The 22,931-nt window shown below is 34.4% G+C and overlaps 1 protein-coding gene and 1 long non-coding RNA gene across 3 annotated transcripts; one reads left to right on the top strand and one right to left on the bottom strand.

Moving 5' to 3' along the window:
* Window positions 1-4,028: 4,028 nt before the first annotated feature.
* LOC138907189 (uncharacterized) lies at window positions 4,029-6,220 on the top strand. Its single transcript, XR_011414959.1, has 2 exons — window positions 4,029-4,266; window positions 4,607-6,220. It is a non-coding gene; the product is annotated as an uncharacterized lncRNA (long non-coding RNA).
* Window positions 5,534-17,088, bottom strand: LOC104092695 (serine protease SPPA, chloroplastic). Of its 2 annotated transcripts, none has more exons than XM_070197545.1 (14): window positions 16,580-17,087; window positions 16,086-16,269; window positions 14,784-14,921; window positions 14,254-14,424; window positions 14,069-14,172; window positions 12,395-12,462; window positions 11,793-11,959; window positions 10,827-10,896; window positions 10,272-10,426; window positions 8,004-8,109; window positions 7,578-7,665; window positions 7,345-7,488; window positions 5,982-6,362; window positions 5,534-5,782 (listed from the first exon to the last, which is right to left on the bottom strand). In XM_070197545.1, exons 1-13 carry the CDS (start codon window positions 17,033-17,035, stop codon window positions 6,132-6,134), a joined length of 2,082 nt encoding a protein of 693 aa, XP_070053646.1. In that variant the 5' UTR covers window positions 17,036-17,087; the 3' UTR covers window positions 5,534-5,782; window positions 5,982-6,131. The 2 variants fall into 2 exon arrangements, with proteins under 2 accessions (XP_070053646.1, XP_070053647.1); XM_070197546.1 differs by lacking the exon at window positions 5,534-5,782 and adding an exon at window positions 6,993-7,168 and having other exon boundaries at window positions 6,124-6,362; window positions 16,580-17,088.
* Between the last annotated feature and the right edge of the window lie 5,843 nt (window positions 17,089-22,931).

The raw sequence follows: 22,931 nt of genomic DNA, 5'->3' as shown, positions 1-22,931 counted from the left end.
TTCTATTTATCTAGGACATACCCCCAATAACCCCTAATAGTATAAGTACAAAGAATATCCAATGGAATATTCTCTTTAATACCATGCCCTAATAAACTAGCCGTTACAACTCTTTTTGTATTGCTCAACATCGACCATCTTTTGCATCTCGCTGTGATGACCTAAAATATCATCTTTAAATTTAATAATTAATTATGTGATCTAAGCACTATTTACCATTACTCAACTTGCGTGTGCAGTCCGTAAAAAATTTTCGGAAAGTTTTTAGGTGAAAAATGAATTAAAATGTGAATTAGAGCTTTAAAACTCAACTGAGTTGACTTTGGTCAACATTTTGAGCAAACGGACTCGGATCAGTATTTTAATAGTTTTGGTAGGTCTGTATCGTGATTTGGGACTTAGGCGTATGCCCGAAATCAAATTCCGAGGTCACTAGCCCGAGATATGAAATTTTGATAAAAAATTAAAAGTTTAAGTTCAAATAGTGACCGGATGCCAAATTATGTGCAAACGACCCCAAAATAGAATTTTAATGATTCCAACAGCTCCGTATGGTGATTTTGGACTTAGGAGCGTGATAGAAATTTTATTTGAAAGTCCGTAGTGGAATTAGGCTTGAAATACCGAAAGTTAAATTTTTGGGAAGTTTGACCGAGGGGTTGACTTTTTGATATCGGGGTCGAAATCCGATTCTGAAAATTTTCATAGCTCATTTATGTCATTTATGACTTGTGTGCAAAATTTGAAGTCATTCCGAATTGATTTGATGTGTTTCGACACAAGATATAGAATTTGAAAGTTTAAAGTTCGTTGATTTTGATTTGAGGTGTGATTCGTCGTTTTGATGTTGTTTGATGTAGTTTGAAGCCTCAAATAAGTTCGTATGGTATTTTGGGACATGTTAGAATAATTGGTTAAGGTCCCGAGGTTCTTGGGTGGATTTCGGAAGGTAAACGGAATGGATTCCGGACAAAGAGTGCTGGAAATTTCTGTTGCAGAAATTTCGTACGTTGAGCCAACTTTGGAAGCTTATATCTCGTAATTCATAAGGAATCAGAACATTTTTAAAACATGAAAGTTGTAGTAGTTTGATTATAGTTTCCAGAAAGTTAAACCATTTATTATTTGGACATTTGTACAGAAAGTTATGACGGATTGAATGAAGGCTAGTAGAGCAGTTTCGCCAGAAATTTCGCCAGAAATTTCTGATGCATGAAGCCGATTTTGGAAGCTTAAATCTAGCAATTCATAAGGAATCAGAACATTTTCAAAACATAAAAGTTGTAGTAGTTAGATTATAGTTTCCAGAAAGTTAAACCATTTATCATTTGGACATTTTTACATAAAGTTATGATCAATTGAAAGAAGGCTGGTAGAGCAGTTTCTGGTGGACTTTTAGTGACGAAAAATAGACTTTTAGTGACGGATTGGCAGGACTTTAAGTGTTCCTTATCCTATATTGATTATATTTCATAATTCTATACTCAAACCATTTATTATTTGGACATTTGTACAGAAAGTTATGACGGATTGAATGAAGGCTGGTAGAGCAGTTTCGCAGAAATTTCTGATGCGTGGAGCCGATTTTGGAAGCTTATATCTCGCAATTCATAAGGAATCAGAATATTTTCAAAACATAAAAGTTGTAGTAGTTGGATTATAGTTTCCAAAAAGTTAAACCATTTATCATTTGGATATTTGTACATGAAGTTATGATCAATTGAAGGAAGGCTGGTAGAGCAGTTTCTGGTGGACTTTTAGTGACGAAAAATGGACTTTTAGTGACGGATTGGCAGGACTTTAAGTGTTCCTTATCCTATATTGATTATATTTCATGATTCCATACTCATTTACATCATGAATCCGTGAATTTATGGAAGAAAAATTAAGATTTTTGCAAAATCTTCCAAAAACGAAAATTTAAGATTTGGAGGTCGAGTTGTTATCGGATTTTGGTAAAATTGGTATGGGTGGACTCGTAATTGAATGGGTTATCGGATTTTATAAGTTTTGCCGGATTTCGAGATGTGGACCCCATGAAAAAATTTTGAACTAATTTCAGATTTTATTGAAAATGTAATATTTTCTTATGAAATTGATTACTATAATTTATGTTGACTGTATCGAATTAATTATGACTAGATACGAGTCGATCGTAGTTGGAAAATCGAGAAAAAGGCATAATACTTGGTTAAATTGGAGCAAGTAGAGGTAAGTGACTTGTCTAACCTTGTGTGGGGGAAATTCCCCCTAGGATTGGTATTGATGTGATTATTGAAATGTGTTGAAAGTCGTGTGCACGAGGTGACGAGTGTGTACACGGGCTAAATTACGAAAGATTATATTTTTAAATTGTGTAGATCACTGTTGCGCATTTATTAAATTATTTTATCTTATTATATTCTTCATCATTGATCTGAGATATATACTTCAAATTTGTTTGATCTTTTCTTACTAGTTATTTTACCTGTTTAGTTGAAACTTGGTTTCTTTTATTCTGTGCATTATTTGAAGGTTGATTTTCTTTAAATTAAATATTATTAATATGAAGTATTTGACATTTTTAAACTTGATATTGAAGCAACGTAGTAAAGATTTTGAAATATTATTTTCCTAAATTATTTACTCCTGAATATTTTTATACTCATTGTGAGGGAGCCGTGAGCTCTTTATTGTGGAAGAATATTATTGTTGAATTATTTTGACATGAGCCGTGAGCTCTTTATTGTGGAAAAATATTGTTGTTGAATTATTTTGACATGAGCCGTGAGCTCTTTATTGTGGAAAAATATTATTGATGAATTATTTTGACATGAGCCATGAGCTCTTTATTGTGGCAAACTATTATTGATGATTTATTTTGGCATGAGCCGTGAGCTCTTTATTGTGGAAAAATATTATTGTTGAATTATTTTTGGCAAGTTAAATTATTTGAGCACTTGAGGTGCAAATTGTGATATATTGTGATATTGATACGCATGCGGTGGTATAAGGTATGGGTGTTGAAACGCATGCGGTGAGATAAGGGTGGCTTGATACGCGTGGCTAGTAGGGGTGACTACTAGAAGTCATGCGGTGTGATAAGGGTGGCTAAAACGCGGGATGCTATTTCGGAAAAATTTGTTTTCTTTAAATAAATTGTGAAGGCCCGCGGTGATATAAGGAAATGAGATATTATAAAATTATTTATAACTTAGGACTACGAGGCGGTACCTCGGTAGTGCCCTTGTTGATATTGATTTATGGCCATAGTTGCTTTCGATTAATTGTTGTGATTTTCATAAAGTTGAAGGAAATTCTGTTTTGATTCCACGAGATATTATTTGCAATTATTTGGTGTCATTAAATGTGACATACTATTTGATTCATTTCTAATGTTATTTTATTTTACTACATTGATAAACATTTTACCATGCCATTATTATATTCCAATAGGGCCTCACCTGACCTCGTCACTACTCTACCGAGGTTAGGCTTGGCACTTACTGGGTATCGCTGTGGTGTACTCATACTACGCTTCTGCACATCTTTTGTGCAGATCCAGGTACATTTTTACCAGCCTAGACGTCAGTGAGTTACCTGCGCACGGAGACTTCGAGGTATATCTGCCAGCGTCCGCAGACTCCGGAGTCCCCTTCTATCATTTTATGTTGCTTCCTTATATTTTATTTAGACCTTGACATATAGAGACATTGAGAATAAATTCTTAGAAGCTTGTGACTTATTTCTACTGGATTTTGGGAGTTGAAATTGTTTGAATTATAATTTATTTATTTCAGATATTTATTATTATTCCGCATTGATAGGCTTACCTAGTCTTAGAGACTAGGTACCATCACGACATCCTACGGAGGGAATTTGGGGTCGTGACACTCGCCCACGGGTTTTGCCATTTCCTGGTCAACCTCGCCTAACTTTTTTCTCGATGTTACCTAGTCCCAAGTACTGAGGCAGATTTGGACCCATATAACAATCATAAATCATAAATTGAAAAAAAATAAAATAAAATAAAAAAAACCAATGCAACAGTTGCAGTAGATGGAACGTTACCATCATGGAAATAATGATAGTAATTAAAAGTTGGAACTAATCCTTCTCTCCATCCCATTTTCCAGTAGGGGACTTTCTTCTTCATAAATAGCACAAAGAACATACCTAACTGAGAAGAATTATCATGCCTTGCGTATTACGAGCAACAAATAATTTGGCATCCTTCCAATTTCACTTCTCTATATCACCAGATGGTGCTCACCCATGAAACCACATGTATGTTTTTGTTAAATTTTTATTCTTCATCTTTCTATTTCATGATTGTATGTTTTTACTGTTTTGGTCTTTTCAAATTTTTAATTGGTTCTATCTTTCATTTTTTTAAATAATTTTATATCATATGTTTAACATAATATCATAAAATTAAAATTATTAGTGCACTGAAAGTTGTGTTGGATTTTTGTCTGCAATGTATGTATGTATTCCTATACTATTTTTAATTAATTGAATATTATAAAATTTTAAACATATTTTATTTATATCTTAGTTTTTAAGTTTATAAAATACTAAAAGATTAAAGATGAGGCTTACGGTGATTTTTTTTTTGTTCTTACAGATATTAGCTTAAGGAATTTGGCTAACAGGTTATGCATTGCAATTGCTCTGTTTGTGATCTTACATAACATATCATATATATGCAGATTCGTTTACTTTTTTACCTACTAACAATTGACTAAGGCTTTTGCTTTCCGGGTTTACTGCTACTTGACTCATGCTTTACCAAATACTATTTCATATGTGGGTAAACTTCTTCAAATATGAAAATTCCTTTATTACCTCAGATACAATTTGACTTCTTATTTTCGTTATGGAGGGGAAGTATTTTATTTTTGCTTAACATAATATCATAAAATACAAACTATAAGTGTGTGTGTTTGTGTGTATATATATATATATATATATATATATACACATACATATATTTTAAAGAGAGAGAAAACTAAAAGTTGTGTTGGATTATTGTCTGCAATGGAGAACTTCTTGGTTGTTGATAGGGATTAGTGATGATAAAAGCAAAAAGAAAAAAGGAATAATTAATTGTGTTACGACAAGAATATGCAAAAGATGAAACTGAACTGATCAAATAGTACTACTTCCACTATCATTCATTGTATGCTCTTGAGAATAAATTTTGTTGAAACTCACTTTTGCTATTACATAAAATTTAATATTATTCCTAGAGATAAAATACTAGAATAAGAATTATATTTTAACGGTGAATCTTAAGGAAGACTTTAAAAGTTTCACTCCATGAGTTATCGCAAGACCATGAGGTTACAAATTATTTTTTTTCTCTTTTAGGCTACTTCTTTGATTAGTAAAGACTGATTTCTTACGATAATAATTCTAACAATTACTATTTACCCATATTTTTATTCTCTTTTGATGACCGCGCTATTTACTAGTTATACTATAAAACCGAGCTGTACCTGAGCTTTGAAGCAACAATAGTTCCGCTACTGCATTTACCAAAAGAAAGAAGTTGGAGAAAGAGAAAAATGAGAATAATACACTACTAAATCGTAATACATCTGTATTTTACACATGGCCGTTTGCACCCCATGGATCTGTCTGTACGGACATGATGAATCATACGGAACAGGAAGTACAAAGTGGAACCTTTTCAAAGTAACATGTAGTTATATCAGAATGTCAAGATAACTCCCGATTCGAGTGGTACCTCCATACCCTTATTTGTGATAAGGAATTTGAAACCCAGAAACTGCTCACCCTGAATTCAAATCAGCAAGAACTTATATATATGAACCTGAAATTACTGTAACTTTGAGGTAAATAAATCAAATAACTTTTTACAAGAATCAATCTATTCTTTACCACCTATCCATTTGTTTCATTTTCTCACCAACCCAAGACCTAAAATTAAAACAAATTGAAAGTTCTATACTGAATACAAGAAAAGAGACAATTACCTGTAACTTTTACTTTCTGAAAGGAAGCAGAGCACCAATGTTCCCAAATTCCGCATCCCCAACAAAAAGTAAGATCCATGTATGAATTTTTTGCTCCAGCAAATAATAAAATGAGATATTTCTGATGCAACAGTATACATCCTTTCGACTTTAGAAGGAACTGAGGCAATCTTTTATCAACATAAACAAGGGATTGGTGTAAGCGGCTCCTCCTAGTTTCTCAAACATGACCCCGTCCATACGGGCTTGGATTCCATCAGATGATGCCACATCATTTAGCAACTCTTTTAAAGTTCTATCTGCTCCGACTAAAGAGCTCCCTATGCCGCTTAAAACTTCCGGTAAGGATGCGGATGGCCTTGACAGCTCAACAACAGAAACCTGCAGTTTTAACAACTTATTAGGAAGACTAAGAAATTCATCTCCATTACATCAAAGTGATAGAGAAAGAGATGAAAGTACAAACAAAAAAGGAGGAAATTAACTCAGGAGATAGTTTCTACTCTTCAAAAAACATTTTTGCTTTTCCAGTCAAAGTTTCTCGCCTCTGACTACATTTTCAGTTACTAATAGTAGAAAGCAGCTTCCAAGCTTTGTTAGGTATTAGTAACACTAAGCTAGTTGGGCATCAAACATCATCATGTATTTCTTTTTTTTTATTTTATAAGTGAGCATTTTATAAACAAAAGAAGCACAAAGAATGTGCAGTGGTCACATCATGATCCTTACAAGTATTTCAATTCCATATCCAGGAATCTTCCAAAAACTCAGTTCCTACATCATCATGTATTTCTTTTTCTGAATAAAAGACAAAGGGATGAGTACCATACATGGTTTGCATCTGACTAATGAAAACAATAACTATTGTTTAGATTTCCAAAAAATGCTATTCTTAAACCCATTATAATTTGGCAACAATGAAAGGTGGCTCAGAGTGCACAAAAACAAAGCTAAATCTGCTGCTTGACAGCAGCACACATTAAAGTATCTTGCAAGAAAGTTAGAGCAGACCGCGCCTAGGATGTAGTGAGCCTTTGTCAAGCTATTCCCTTTTGCTACATATTTGACTTCTTTTTATCTCAAAGTTGTGGCAACTATTGACGAAAGAAGCAACTGAGATGATCTAGAACCCGGTTTTGGCAGGAAAATTCACCAGCTCTCTATCAGAAGATCAAGAGATTCAGATCCTGAGGTTCCCAAGAGAGTTCCAGAATTTAACTAGAATGACAGTTGACAAAGATCCAAGCATAAACTGAAATAAAGACTTGAGAATCATGCTTCAGAAAGCACAGCACTACAATCTATGTGCTCAAACTTGAAATAGCTGTTTTTAACAGCAAAATAAGATTTGCTTATGACGCACCTGTTTTTCCTGAGGTATATTGGCCTTCTGTTTTGCAATTGCGACAGCACGAGAGAGACCACCAATAGCATCAACTAGACCTCGTGAAAGAGCATCATTTCCAGTCCAGACTCTCCCTTGTGCAACCTCCTCCATTTTATCCACCTAAAATGCAGTGCTTCGTATTTTCAATCAACTGATAAGTAAAGTAATGACTGTTCCATTCTAAGCTGTACTCTTCACCAGTAGCATACCGTCATTGATCTTGAAAGGGCAGCCTTGTCCCGGAATTGGGTATATGCATGCTGTGCAGATTTGGCAAACAGCTCTGCTTCCTCAGGCCTGCAGATGAAGTTCTATCTGATAATATACTAAATCAAAATACAAGACAATAGTTGGATTTCCACTTGTAGGCATTTAAAACAGCAGCTAAGCCCAAAATCCACTAAGTACAGAAGTGGAAGTTCTGATTTTGGTGTTCTGCGTAAGTACAGAAGCTATCCTACTTTTTACGAGCAAACTTCAGCTGGCTTATAGAGGCCCCAAAAATGAAGCAGTAAGAACAGAAGGATGTAATGTGAAATTCACAACTTAAGGTTATGTTCTTATAAATGGGGCTCAAGGTGTAACGGACCACCCAGTGACATGTATAAACCTCAAGGAAGACAAAAACATTTCACCTGAATGGTCGCTGTTCAGCAGCAGTAAGCTCTGCATATCTTCCCCTTGATATTATCTCCTTATTGAAGCCAATTTTATCATATAAATTTCCCAAGTTGAATTTTCCTGCCAAAAACATGTAATTTTAACAAATTGAATAAAAAAGGGCAGCCCGGTGCACTAAGCTCCCGCTATGCGCGGGGTCCGGGGAAGGGCCGGACCATAAGGGTCTATTGTACAAATTGAATCTGATTAAATATTTTGCACGGGGATATATGTGAAATGGGAGTCCTAGCTCATAAAGCCAATTCCACTATGGAAGACCTCGTACAAGTAAATTTTGTGAATATTAAGGACCAAAGAAACTAAATATAAGGGGGCATGCAATGGCAGAACGAAAGACTTCCAGAACAGCATGGATAGCAAAAGAAAACCCAGAGGAACCAAGGAACGGAAAAATTGAAACTATAAAGGATTGGCACTCGTGTGGAAGCAAATACATGGACCGGCATAATTGCCGCTCCCACAAGCCAAAATCTTAAAGGTTTCATCAAGACACACATCAACTCGACCCAATCTCCTCTACTTGCAGGCACACCCACCAACCCACCCACCCACACACACGCACCAAAGAGAGCTGTCATCCCAATTTTACTACTATCAGTCCAAGCTCAAATTGCCGGTGTTCTAAAAGAATTGGGAGCAACGGGTGGGTGAATGACCGAGTTGGGATAAGGGAAGGGGAGGGCCTAGTGAAGAGATAGAACGCAAGGGCTCTAGCCTCTACCTGATGAACTACCATCTCTAACTACATAACCTATCTGTAAGATACAATTTATCCTCCGTCTTAAATTTTGGTTATTCATGTTATTTTGTGGAAAAGATCTTTAATTTCCACATCAGGCTTGTTATATGGACAAAGCACTAACATAGCCTCAACCCCAATGATATTCAATTCTATAGCTGGACTTAACTCCAAATACTTTCTCCAAATCCAAAGCTTGGAAAATTCGGCTATTCCATTCAATATTGAACTGTCTAGTTACACTTCAATATATTCTGAGATGGTAAGTAATGGAACTAAATTTGGTATACATTGTGAAAGACAGGTTATTGGGACAATTAAAGGAATCTTGCCCCCTCATAATCCAGTTCTATGGCCTAATCTGGAGGGCGTAAAAAGAATATCAGTACAATCAACCTTGTAAGAGCACCAAATCTGATACAAGAACATACAGTTCAGGCATGTGCGCTGAGTTTTCGTAGTAGTTGGGACTGATTACTCCAATGGTGGCATTCAAAGAGAGAACATTTTGATTTTGATTTATCCTCTGGTGAAGATGGTATAAGAAAGATCTTGGAATTAGACAAGATACGTTTATGCAAGGAATCATTGACCAATCATGCATTCTAGCAAAGCAGCACAAAGGCTTCAAACAAGTCGTACCACACAAGGAAAAACACCTGGCATTCAAGATCGAGATTTTTTCCCCTCAATATCTTCCTTTAAAAGGTAAAAGAGTGTGGATAGTTCAACTGGGTCAAACATGAGTAGAAACCTTCGTCAATTTGGAGATATAAATAAATCTGGTCAATCAATTACCAATCCATGCTTCTGCACCTAAAGTGTATCCCTCAGCCCACAGACAGGCGAAACGTTTTACTTTTTACTTTTTTTTTTTGATAACGTAAAAGTTTATTAGGTAACCTACAGGCAAACTAAAAGCAGTCGGACCAACCAATGATGAATAATTCAACAAACATAAAATTATAAGGCCAAAGGATTACGGACAAACAAAAGCAATATTGATTGCATAGTAACCACTTGGGTTTTATGATTTTTCTTCTAAAACAACTAGGATTAAGGAGTTTCTGAAGAGCACAGGTCATTCCAACTTAAGTAAAAACACTGTCTAACCATCACAAGGAACATAGTTCACCTGCATGGTGATGCTTTCAAGCGGTTGGGAGCTATTTCTAATTCTTAAAGGTGGATGGTAAATTTTACCTACATTTCAGTTCCTGAATTATGTTTGGATCAAGATATGCAACAGTAACTGCATTTCAAGATATCTCTTAATCAGTTACAAACTTTTGGGAGCTGATAACACCTGCACAGAAATTATCTTGCTAGTGCAAAGTACAAGTTCTAAAACACAATACACACACTTGTGAAGCATAAGGTTCTCCGGAAAATTATTCCAGCTCTGACATTAGCCCCCAAATTTAGTTTACCACTCAATCACAGTTTGTAAGGAGCTAGAATTTATTCTAGTAGCTAGATTTACCTGTCACCACACCTATTGAACCTGTCAGTGTAAGGTTCTCCGCCACAATAGCTTGTGTAGCCATTGCCATATAATATCCTCCACTGGCTGCCACATCAGCCATGGATGCTATAACAGGCTTAGTTTCTGCCAGCAGTCTGATTTCTCTCCACATTCTGTGGAGAAAAGCATCCTAATCAATCAACAGAGAACTTGGTTTGAAAAAAATAAAATAATGTTCGTCAGAGTCTAGTACAGAAGCTTTTATATGTGGAAAATATATTGACTGCTTTGAAGACAGGGAAAGAACAATATCGCATTCTATTTTACAAGTGATTTAGCTGAAGTATCATCGAAGAACTCAAAACAGGAGATTAAATGAAAATAAGAGTTGAGATTTCCATTGTACAAGACAATCAATTAAGCAGTTAGAATTTTATGTTTTACTTTACCTATAAAAAACATGGAAGAATGTAAATGCAACATTATAGAAGTTAAAAGGAAAAAATTCAGACAGCCAAGTGGCTCCTAACATAGTGCATACAAAGGAAAGAGCCACCATATAACAGGACTTACAGATCAGAAGCAAGAGCATCACCTCCAGGACTATCAATTCGAAGGACGACAGCTTTATACCTTTTCGACTCTGCATAGCATAGCCACACATGAAATACAAAAGAAAGAAGAAAAATTGACAACCAGAAGAAAGAAGCCAAAATAAGCACGCAATCACCTAAACCTATCAAGCTTTTTCCTCCATTCATCTTAAATCAGCACATATGAAGCATCCAAATCTGCTGAAATTTAGAGAGTTTACAACACATGCAACAACAACACCAACAATATACCCAATATAATCCCACAAGTGGGGTCTGGGGAGGGTAGTATGTACACAACCTTACCTCTGTGCAGGCAGAGAGGCTGTTTCCGATAGACCCTCGGCTCAAAGCAAGCATGCATACAGTTTACAACACATGCATGAGCCTTAAAGGACATCTTCAATGACTTCCTACTGGTTAACTGAAAATTTTACATACCGTTCTTCTAAAATAACTTTCATAGCTGATAGCAACTTCATGCATTACATGAAAAAATAAGCCTGCAACTAACAATAACCAAGCTGGCCTTACCATCTTTAATGTTCGCTATTAAAGTCTGAAAAAGAAGAAACATTGAATATGAAGTGTAGCACTTTGATTATTCAAGTACACCACCAGCAACATAACACTAACACAGTCCTAGCAAGAATTTTTCTCCTTCATACTTAGCAAACGCTTTTCAAAAATACAAGTCTCTCCAGAATCTAAGTTGGAAAGAGAGGAAAGAGCACTAAGCAACTTGGAAAAGGAAAAAGAAAGGTAGCCAGAACTGTACAGAGTGGATAATGCCTTGTTTCTGCAAAGTGTCTTTTTGAGACTAAAAACTTGGTATTCATGATTTATGGCTAATCAAGATTCACAGTGTAACGACCAACTGCTTTCACATATCTTGACCACTTAATGAATCATTCACGAATTGTGCACATATAAGGACAATTCATACCTCGTACACTACGAATTTTCTCAATTAACTGCTCTGCTACAATTCCTGAACTGGATGAACTAAATCGACCACGTGTGCGACTAATGCTCCCAGAGGCTCGAATCACAGCTATCTGTTCTTTATAACCTGTCAGACCGAGAGTCCATCTCCTAACTCTTGAATACTTCCTGTGTCAGAATATAATAACCACAAAATGATTTTACATACAAAAGGAAAACAGTGCATAACAGATGAAACAAAGAAATTGGAGAGAGGATACTAAAATACAAGACAATTGATGGTTGACGAAATCCCAAGTCGAACTGAAACAAGTTATGACACATTCCCTGTTTCGCATTAGCCACCCGGGATATTTTGCAGAATTACACAAAATAATTTTTTTTTTTCCTTAGTTTTGATACTCTCTGAAAATTCAAGGGCCATAGATTAGTCCAAAAACAACAGTAAAGTGCAAGGCCAAATTCCAAAATATTGCATCTTCACTTCAATTAATAAAGATCATCAGTTATCATCTCATGAAAAGAAGCGTACAAAATATTGGTGCAAAAAAGCAATCCTGAGAAAAACATATCCAGGTGACTTGAAATTCAGAAAGAAAAAACCTGTAATCAACTGCAGGGAGATTTTTGTCCTTCGGAATTTCCAAACGCTCTTTCAACATTGACATTACCTGAGTGTTGAACAATCAGTGATCCCTTCATTAACCATGGGAAAAAAGTGATTTTTAAGTTCTTATGCACATGTCAAGTTCATGAAGCAATTCAAACATTTTAATGCAGAGTGACTAAATTCAGAAGGCCAGATGCATAAATGACGCAGCCTGTATCAGCTTAACAGCTTAGTACAATAAAAGAGATTACAGTGTGTGCCAGTCTTGTTTTCCAGGCAACAATGCTAGTATACAACTTAGTTTGCTCTCCTTATAATCACATAGACCTGCAATACGTATGTCATCTGATGAATACGGACTGTTTACTTATTATAATAATTTTTTAACTAGAAGGCAACGAAACTGATGTACAACTTAGTTGCTCTCCTTATAATCACATATAGACCTGCTATACGTATGTCGTCTGATGTATACTGACTGTTTACTTATTAAATGATTTTTTAACTAGAAGTCAATGAAACTGATTTCCAAGCTTTCATCACTGGCATAAGCTAACTGGTAAAGTTGCTGCCATGTGACCAGGAGGTCACAGGTTCGAGCCGTGGAATCAGCCTCTACCAGAAATGCAAGGTAAGACTGCGTATAATAGACCCTTGTGGCCCGGCTCTTCCCCGGACCCCGCGCATAGCAGGAGCTTAGTGTACCGGGCTGTCCCCTTTTTTTTCTTTTCATAAGTTAAAAATAATATAAGAAAAGGGTGAAAACATTGGATACTGAGGTCTGCTCATCATAAGACTGTAAAAGAGTACAGAGATTACGATAACCTGTGCAGCTATCACATTTTGTATATAAAGTTCAGTCCTCATAAAAGTTTGGTATATCCTAAGCTTTCATTTCCAGTCCCAGATTAGAAGACCTGCTTTTGCGAGGTCCCTTCGGATACAATCGATAAAGTTGGAATCATACAGAGGCCTAGTTTGGCAAGCAAAGAGAGCAGACACAATGTTGAAAAAGTTTAATAGATTACTCCCTCCGTTACAAAAAGAGTGAAGGGTTCAGAGTATGAGAGTCAAATTGTGAAATCTCAATTGGGACATTGAGTTCTTAATCTTTTTAAGATAAAATTTGCAACAAATGTAAACTATATAAAGAAATACTATAATTACGACTTTTTTTATAAATAAAAACATTTGAAAAATATATGAAACTTTTGTGGTCAAAGAAAAAGATGTTTGATCACATAAAAAATAATAGTGTCATATAAACTGGAATAGAGGGAGTATTATTTAATATGAGAATATCTCAACATTCCATGAACAAAACATTTATATCATATATATAAAAGCTGAATTCTTGATTTAACTTCTAATGCAGAAAGAGGTAAATCATCCTAGAATCACCTACACCAGAATGGTCAATTAAATGGCACATACTAGTAGTTGACTATATTTTTTTCCCTTCATGATATCTTAAGAATCGACTTTCCGTGGAAAAGAAGTAAATCCATTACCATTCCCAATTTATTTGAAAAGAACCCCCCCACCACCACCACCACTACCCCACCACCCTCCCCCACCACTCAGCCATTAAATCAGTTGAACTTACAAATAATCACAGAACTGTTTCTCTCAAGTAATGCCTCAAGACACCTAGCAACTTACTGTACCTCATCATCGTACTTTATATCTGTTATCCAGCTCTCTTCCTTTAGCCTTTCAACTTGGTAAACTCCGTCATTGACGAAATGTTCAATGTCTTCTTTTTTCTTCCCTAAGTAAGAAAATCAGATCATGAAAATCCCCACTGGAAAAGCTTTATATCTCCATTTATGAACTTCAAATCTGAAGTCACCTTTAGTGAGAGCAACTTTTTCGAGCCAATTTCCATAGATATTATCAAGTAATGCAGTTAGCATCTCTCGATTTTCATCAGATATACTTTTACGCATTAGTTGATCTCCAGCACTCTTATATCTACCAATTCTTTGCACTTGTGGCTCAATTCCAACTTTCTCAAAGACACCTGCAGAGCAACATATTTGCTGCAGTTAAGGGGTGATCATAAGCAATTTAAGATCACATTTGCACTTTTGTTAAACAATTGAGTCTGCACTCACCCACTCACTGAAACTCCAATAACACTGGGTAGCAAATTCCAGTAACTCTGGAATTAAATAGGTTTTTACTTTTTGCACTTTTGCATAAATTGGAATATAAAAAAAGTATTATTGCAATGATGACTAACTCAATATTCCAAAAATGAAGCTCAGCCAGCATTCCATACATCCAAGATTCAGTAAGAATTTAGCACTTCCGAGATAATTAAGGGAAACTTGTCTCGCCAAGATTCTATTTGTATCAGCTGGGAGCTAAAGAACTAACCTCCCAAAAATGATGCTTGAACTGATAGACCATACAAGGCAAAGTAAGCACTTGGAGGGGCATAAAGCTCTTGACAAGCACAGCCGATGTAATACTCCTTTTCACCACAAGCAGGTGCATAGCCAACTACAAATTTACCTGAAAAATAACAAAGATTAATGCTCTTCTTTACTTTCTTTTTCCTAATTGCAGAAAAAGTATCTCATATTGAACTCTTTCAACATGGGAAGCTTAACTAATCCAAGTAACTTTTCAGTGTATGCAACATTATACTCATTTTAAATTTAGACTTGTTGCGCAATCAGTTACCTCAGATGCTACTATGAAGGAAAATACTTCTACATAATGATCAAAAATAAAGAGATGTACATATAATGCTAAGACTTGATAAGGTAGTAATATTGTTATTCTTTTAGCATTTTTTTTACTGGAAAGGTAAGAAAGATTATTTTTCTAGCACTGCTACTTAATCAGTCAAGCATTGATAATATTTTCTCTTCAAAAGTGTCTTGAAAGTTTAGATTTCTTATAAGATAGTTTCTAGTCTAATATTCATCTCACCTGAGACATGGCATTACTCCAATCTCATAACATAGGAAGCACTGAAATATGCACGTACTTCAAGATGCCGGTCATACTTGAAAACTTCATCACATATGAGACATACAGAATGAGCACAAGAATTTTCCATTCATTTGCATTGAGGAATTGGGACTAGTAGGCACACGGATAAGATGGGGAAAGCACCGACCACTTCTTGTAGTAAATCATAGCGAACGTGGAAAACGTTGTGACTTTATTGTTCTTCAAAGCAATAAACAAAGACAGAAAGGCGTACTTGCCTTAGAGTCTAGTATGTTGGACTTTACATAATTCTGATAATGTCCAGATAAAACAACTCCCAGGGACCTTGAAATTTCCATCACCTCTCAAATTAGTTCACAACAACTTTTGACATTGATCTCCAATAGTCACTTATCTTATTTTGTGGTCTTGGTCCAAGAGGACAAAGAATATTTCCTCCCTTCCAGTCCCTCAACCTAAAAGTTCCTATAGTACTAAAGGCTTATATATACGAATACCTTCATCTATTCATTATGTCCTAGATTTTTTTTTGTTCCTACTTGGATTAAAATATTTCTCTTCCTTGGTTCAAATTCAACCCTTACAAGCTTACAGCGACAGATATAACTAAATGTCATATTTTTCCTCGTTCCCAAGTAAGTTATATAATCAAGTGACAAGCACATGAACATTGTACAGCTTTCACCATTCCATAAAAGTATAAAGACGAAGCCTTGCCTGATTTCCTGAAGTCCAGTATATGCCTCCGAATTTCTTCAACTTTGCCCCAGCCACAACTCAAAGGTTCAATGTGGAGAAAAACACCAGAGATTCGAGGATCATACGCGGCCTTTATGAAGTTCTCACAAATTTGAGGTAGAGATAATCCTGAAGAGAAACGGCTCTGTAACTGATCAGATATCTGACATGACAAACAGTACAAGAGTTTCAACTACTTCAACTAAACAGAAAAGAAATAACTAAATAAGCATTAGCAGAATAAAAGTATTCTATACCAAATCAATAAATGTGTGACTTCCCCAACCTTCGTCTCTCTACTTAGCTACATTTAGAAGTTGATTCACTTCCCATAAACTCTATATCCAATTGAACTCCAGAACTAATCAGGAAAATACTTTTCTTCGAGAAAAAATGTTACTTATGATTATTATGACCAAACCGTGTGGACATTGTCAAATGTCAATACGATTAATTCAAATTTCGAAGTTAACCTGGCCACGCAATTTCATAGTGAGAACACTGCCTTTGCGGACGCGCTCCCAAGGAAATGCAAAGAGCATTCTGAACTTCACTACTAACCTCTTCCAAGCACCGTACTCCTTAAATTCAAATTCTCCGCTCGGATATTGATCTTCCTTGGTAGAATTACTTTTCGCGCTATCATCATTGCCGTTGATTTCAGTACCAGGCTCGTCCTTAATATCATCTTTGGAAGACGACGATACGTCGTCGTTTTTTGTGTCGAAGGCTGAAACGGAGAAATTCCGATGAATTCGGCAACGATTGTCGACAGAGGGAAGGTTGAGGAGACGAGTACTGAAGTGAAGAGATATGAGAGAACGAGTGGGAGAAGTGTGAATTGGAGAAGAAGAAGATTTGGAGAGAGTGGAAGTGACTGTGCGGAAGTGAATGGAGGTGAGACGAGGTGTGGATAAAAGCTTCGCCATTCTCTCTCTCTCTCTAGTTTCCCACGCTTTCGGGCTGTAAGTGGAGAACTCCTCAAAAAGGATGCCCGAGTCTTGGAACACGGTTCGCTAAATGCCACGTCGTCGTGTACATTACTACACAAGTACACATCGCCTTTTTCCCTTTATTATTTCTTTCCTAATTCCTAATATGCTCCAATAGAGAAATTATGAATTATATCATTACGTATTAACTTGATTAATTTAGATTTTCATCGTTTATAATAAAGTATGTAAGGGTAAAATTGGAGGGCAATGTCTACCCGGTTCCCCGACGAGAGAATGAAGGAGGAGCACGGATCCGCGAGATTGTAATCGAGGTCAAAGATCCTTCGTATCGAGATCCAGGAAGAGTGAATGGTATATCCGACATCGGACATGGTAAAACGACGCGCCCCGGGCCGAATATAAGTTCTAGACCTCGGGAGATACGGTGAACGGTTATGCATGACGGATAGAGGGCCGTAATACTAGTCCTCAACCGGATATCACGGAGGAATCTCGCTCGATGTCGATTATGGATTAACAATTATCGGAAAAAGAAGATTTTTATCTTTTTTAGACTTATACTAGGACTGAAACTCTCATATTATATAAATAGAAAGTTTTCTTTAGTATAACACATTGTAACACGCAATTCAAAGAAAAAATTATTTTTGTCTTCTAGCTATTGTTAAAGGCACTAGTGTTAGAACTCACGCGATGCGCGAAAAATTTGACAGAATATTAATCTTATAAAATTATGATCTAATGTATTATATTATTTTAATAAATATTAGTTATTATTTTATTATTTAATGTAGTGTACAGACATATAATAAAATCTATAAAATCAAAGGATACACGTCATATAATAATCAAATAAATTATTTATTCCCTGTTTATTATTTATTAAGTTAGTATTTTTCCTTTATGACTATTTGTTTATTATGATTTTAGTTATGTGTATATGTACGACTTTTCTCATAATAATTCTAATTATAAATCTTATATTTTTATAATTTTTTTCATATATATATCCATTACTTATATATATATATATATATATATCCCATTACTTAATGTTATTAAATTGACATATGAATTTTTAATAAATTACCAATTTAGTATAATAACTACTCCCAAATTTGAATTGAAAGTTTTTTATTTCTTTACTTTTATTTTTTATTTTAAAATAATTTTAAAACTCCAACTTAAAACTAATCCCCAATTTGAATTTATAAGTTTTTTTTTTTTAATTTCGTGTTTTATTTTAAAATAATTTTAAAACTCCAGCTTTATTGGAACTTTATTCTATAAATCTACACTTGTTGTCTTATGGTTATGCCATTTGGCATCGTAGAATTATTTACTTCTCTTTATATATATATATATATATATATATATATATCTATCTATACTATATTAAAAGCACGAATGCCCTTAGCGAAATGTCGTTCGTCTTTTTTACCCTTTTAAAATAGAGTTCACACTAGACAAAATAATTATTTAATTATTTTCCTAATATTTAGTACTTTAGGTCAACTAAAATTTTACTCATTAAAGTTTTCCTTATTTGTAAGACTACTTAAAATTGTTTTTAATATTTAGAACATTTATCGATTTTAATTCTTTTTCGCACCATGCATTGTTCGGAAACTCGTGGAGCTATTTTTAAGCCAGTCATTTCACGAAGTAACCATCTCTATAACTTTTCCATACTCAACAGCCTCACAGATATGTTGCTCAACATGCTTTAAGTATCAGTTTTCAGCAAATAACATGGTCATGGACATAACCTCTCTTTTTCTTATCATTTTTTTTTTTACTTTTTATATTTATTGTTGGCCTAATTTGTATCCTAATAAAGGTAAACTTTCAGCAACTTCAAACGACATGGAATTCCAATCTTGCTCGAAAATCGAAAAAGATAATTTTATGGAAAATCTAAGTGGGCATTTGGACATAAGAATTGTAAAATTCCGTGAAAAAAAATTTCAAGTGAAAATGGTGTTTGAAAATTAGAGTTTTGTTTGGACATGAATATAATTTTGGGTTGTTTTTTAAATTTTGTGAGTGATCTGAGTGAAAATTTTGAAAAATAATTTTTTGTAGTTTTTCAAATTTTTAAAAAATTCCAAAATGCATCTTCAAGTGAAAATGGAAAATTTTATGATCAAACGCTGATTTCGAAAAAAAGTAAAATTCTTTTGAAAAAAAGTGAAATTTTTTTTATGTCCAAACGGGCTCTAAATGTCATTAGTCTTATTTTACTTTTTTAAAATAGAGTTCACACTAGACAAAATAATTATTTAATTATTTTCCTAATATTTCGTACTTTGAAGTCAAACTAAAACTTTACTTATTAAAATTTTCCTTATTTGAGGGACTACATAAAAAATCCTAATATTTATGACATCAAAATCAATTAAGTTTACCTTATATTCAAACAACTCGATTTATTCTGCGTACATAAAAACAACGAACGCGTTTGAGAAAATATTTCAAAGATCACTTTTTCTCCAATAAAATATTTAAACTATCATATACACATCAATTTATATAGTTATTTACTTGAAAATATATTTATACCATTAAGTGTAATTCATGTTTTTGACTACTTATAACTTTAATCCATTCTAACCATTTAAAAATCATAAGTACTATACAAAACTTAAAACCCAAGTTTTGAAATAATGCGGGACAACTATCTGAAAAGATAATAAAGAATATTAAATATACAACGTATTGTAGTTGAAAAATAAGGTAAAATACTCTTAACTTAATCATTGGAAAAACTATATTTTAATTATTTATTTAATATTTAAAACTTTCAAATCAGTTAAAAATTTAGTTATTAAATAACTCTTCATTTAAATTATGTAGGAAATCCTAATATTTAGAATTTTAAATCAATTAAGATTTTATCTTAAATAAAGTATTTACTTATTTGAAGTATGTACTATAACTATAATACCTTCCATTTTAATATCTTTTTAATATTTAGAACTTTGAAATCAACAAAAAAATTATTTATCAAACTTTTGTATAATATTTGAAACTACACTCAATAATTATGGTGAAAAATGATGCACATATATTTTGTGGCTATAAATCATTGCATAAAGGTAATTATTTCTAAATATAGAAAGGGGTCATTCGTTTTGGCATGGACTCAAAAGGAATAGGTTCACATAAATTAAAACGGAGGGAGTACATTTTATTTTTATTTTTATTATAGCTCAAAGATATTGTTTAATATTATTTATGTGATTTTTAAAAAATTATTTATTTATTGACATTGGGTACACGCGCAAAGCGCGTACCCTAAGACTAGTATATATATATATATTAAAAGTACAAAGATTCGTTCGCATTTTTTACCCTTTAAAAATATATTTCATGCTAGACAAAATAGTCTTTTAATTATTGTCTCCTAATATTTAGGAGTTAGTAATCAACTAAAATTATAGCTATTAAATTTTTCCTTATTTGAATAATGTAGGAAATCCTCAAAGTTAAATACCTCTTTAAGTTTAGGTATAAAATACCAATTTTAACTTGAAACTGAATAACGATATTGTTATTGAGAATAATTGCAACGTTTAGCACCAACTAAGTATCTAGGGTTCTATTTATAATAGCATTAATTAATGCACCAAACTAACCGGCTAGAGTCCTATTGATAATAGCAACATCCCTTGTTCATAAAAATGAATATAGAACTAATAGTTTTAAAGAGATATAACTCTATGAATAAAAATTAGTGCAAGATTTTAAGTAAGATTAAATCTCTTGCCATTTTATATGTGAAAATAGTAAAATAAATCTAAAATTATAATTGTCAGAAGCCATTTATGAATATGTTTTATGTAAGTAAAAAATCAATACAGTAAAAACTAGAAAATCTTAATAAATATTATTAGAAAAATAAACAAGCAAAGTATTTATGTAAAAAAATTCTCAAAAAATACTTTTTCACAATATAGACAATTAAATATATATTTTTGAATCAAGTCTGAGTTATCTTTAAAAAGTTCCAATTTTGTAATGACCCGACTGGCCATTTTGAAGATCTGTACTTCTCTCGATGTTTTGAGGGCTCGAGTATCTCCGCATGATGTATTATGACTTGCGCAAACCGTCGGTGTTGGTTTTCAAGTTATCCGGAATCGATTTAGAAGAATGAACTTCAAAATTTAAGCTCTAAGTCGGAAGAGTTGACCAAGTTTGATTTTTTAGCATTTGACCTCGGAATGGAGTTCCGTCAGTTACGTTAGCTCTGTTGGGTGATTTTGGACTTAGGAGCGCATCCGGATTGTAATTTGAAGGTCCGTAGTCGAATTAGTCTTGAATTGGCGAAAGTTGAATTTTTTGAGAAGTTTGACCGAGAGTGGACTTTTTGATATCGGGGTCGAATTCCGATTTCGGAAGTTAGAATAGGTCCGTAATGACAAATGTGACTTGTGTGCAAAATCTGAGGTCAACCGGAGGTGATTTGAGGGGTTTCAACATCGGTTGTAGAAGTTGAAGTTTCAAAGTTCATTAATTTTGACTTGAGGTGTGATTCATCGTTTCGAGGTTGTTATGCATGATTTGAGGCTTCGAGTAGGTTCGTTTCGTCAAATGGAAATTGTTTGCAAAATTTGGCGCCATTCAGAGTTGATTTGATATGGTTCGGACGCTCGGTTGCGATTCTAGAAGTTCTTGAAGTTTAGTTGATCTCCATGTGTTTTGGCGTCCGATTCGTTGTTTTAGAAGTTATTTTGATGATTTGAGCGCGCGAGCAAGTTCGTGTTGTGTTTCTAGACCTGGGTGCATGATTGGTTTGGAGCCTCGAAGGATCGGGTGAGTTTCGGATTAGTTTCGGATTGATTCTTCATAAATTTTGATTGCTGGTACTGGTATCATCGCATTTGTGATGTATTGGTCGCAAATGCAACAGCCGCAATTGCGAAGCAGCCATCGCATTTGCGAAGTCTGGGTTGCTGGGGAGAGTTCGCATTTGCGAAGAACTCTGCCGCATTTGCGAAATTTCTGCCTTCGCATTTGCGAAGTATAGGGTCGCAATTGCGACCTAAGCAGGAGGCCCTCCAGTTCGCATTTATGACACATTGTTCGCATTTGCGAGGGTCGCATTTGCTAACCCCCTGTCGCAAATGCGACATCTGCAACCTGTTAAGTGCTGAGAATTCTGAGACTTAGCTTCATTTGGGTATATTTTGAACCCTAGGTCCAAGAAGAGGCGATTTTGTGAAGGGATTTTCATACCAAATCATTGGGTAAGTACCTTTAATCATTTCCCAACTACATTTCATGATAATATATATGAATTAACATCAAATTCATGAGAATCTAAAGGAAAATTTGGGAAAAATTGTAAAATCTTTCAAAAATGCAAAATGATGATTTGAAGGACAAATTGGTATCGAAACTTGATAGTTTTAGTATGGTTGAATTCGTACCGAAATGGGTATTTGGGTTTTGTAAATTTTATCGAGTTCCGAGGTGCAGGCTCGGGGAGTTGACTTTTATTGACTTTTTAGAATTTGAATAAAAATCACACCTTTATTAATTGAAGTAGTTTTCCCTTGCATTGTGTGATGTGTTTAAGTCGTCTTTGACTAGATTGAGCCGAGCGGAGGTGAATTGGTAGAATTAGCCGAATTGAGGTAAGTATTTTGCCTAACTTTGTTGAGAGAATTTTTCCTACTATTTGACATTGTTTGCTACATGCGGGGGTGATACATATATGAGGTGACGAGCATATATGCATGTGCCAGGGTAACCATGCTCGGGGGTAAAATATGTTATAAACTGTGCCTTGTAGAATCACGTGATCTTCTTGCTTCATGCCTTACTTGGCTCCTAGATACTAAGAACATAGTATTAAATGTTA

This window comes from Nicotiana tomentosiformis, chromosome 3, assembly GCF_000390325.3.
Source record: "Nicotiana tomentosiformis chromosome 3, ASM39032v3, whole genome shotgun sequence".
NCBI lineage: Eukaryota > Viridiplantae > Streptophyta > Magnoliopsida > Solanales > Solanaceae > Nicotiana > Nicotiana tomentosiformis.
This window is presented reverse-complemented; position numbering and strand designations above follow the sequence as displayed.

Bases quoted from the DNA above. Each gene is read 5' to 3' on its own strand.
- LOC104092695 (XM_070197545.1), bottom strand. From the start codon at position 17,035: ATGGCGAAGCTTTTATCCACACCTCGTCTCACCTCCATTCACTTCCGC. The intron at 14,425-14,783 runs GTTAGTTCTTTA...GTTGCTCTGCAG, and splicing joins TCAAGCATCATTTTTGGGAG to GTGTCTTTGAGAAAGTTGGA. The intron at 8,110-10,271 runs GTAAATCTAGCT...TGTTTTTGGCAG, and splicing joins TTCAATAGGTGTGGTGACAG to GAAAATTCAACTTGGGAAAT.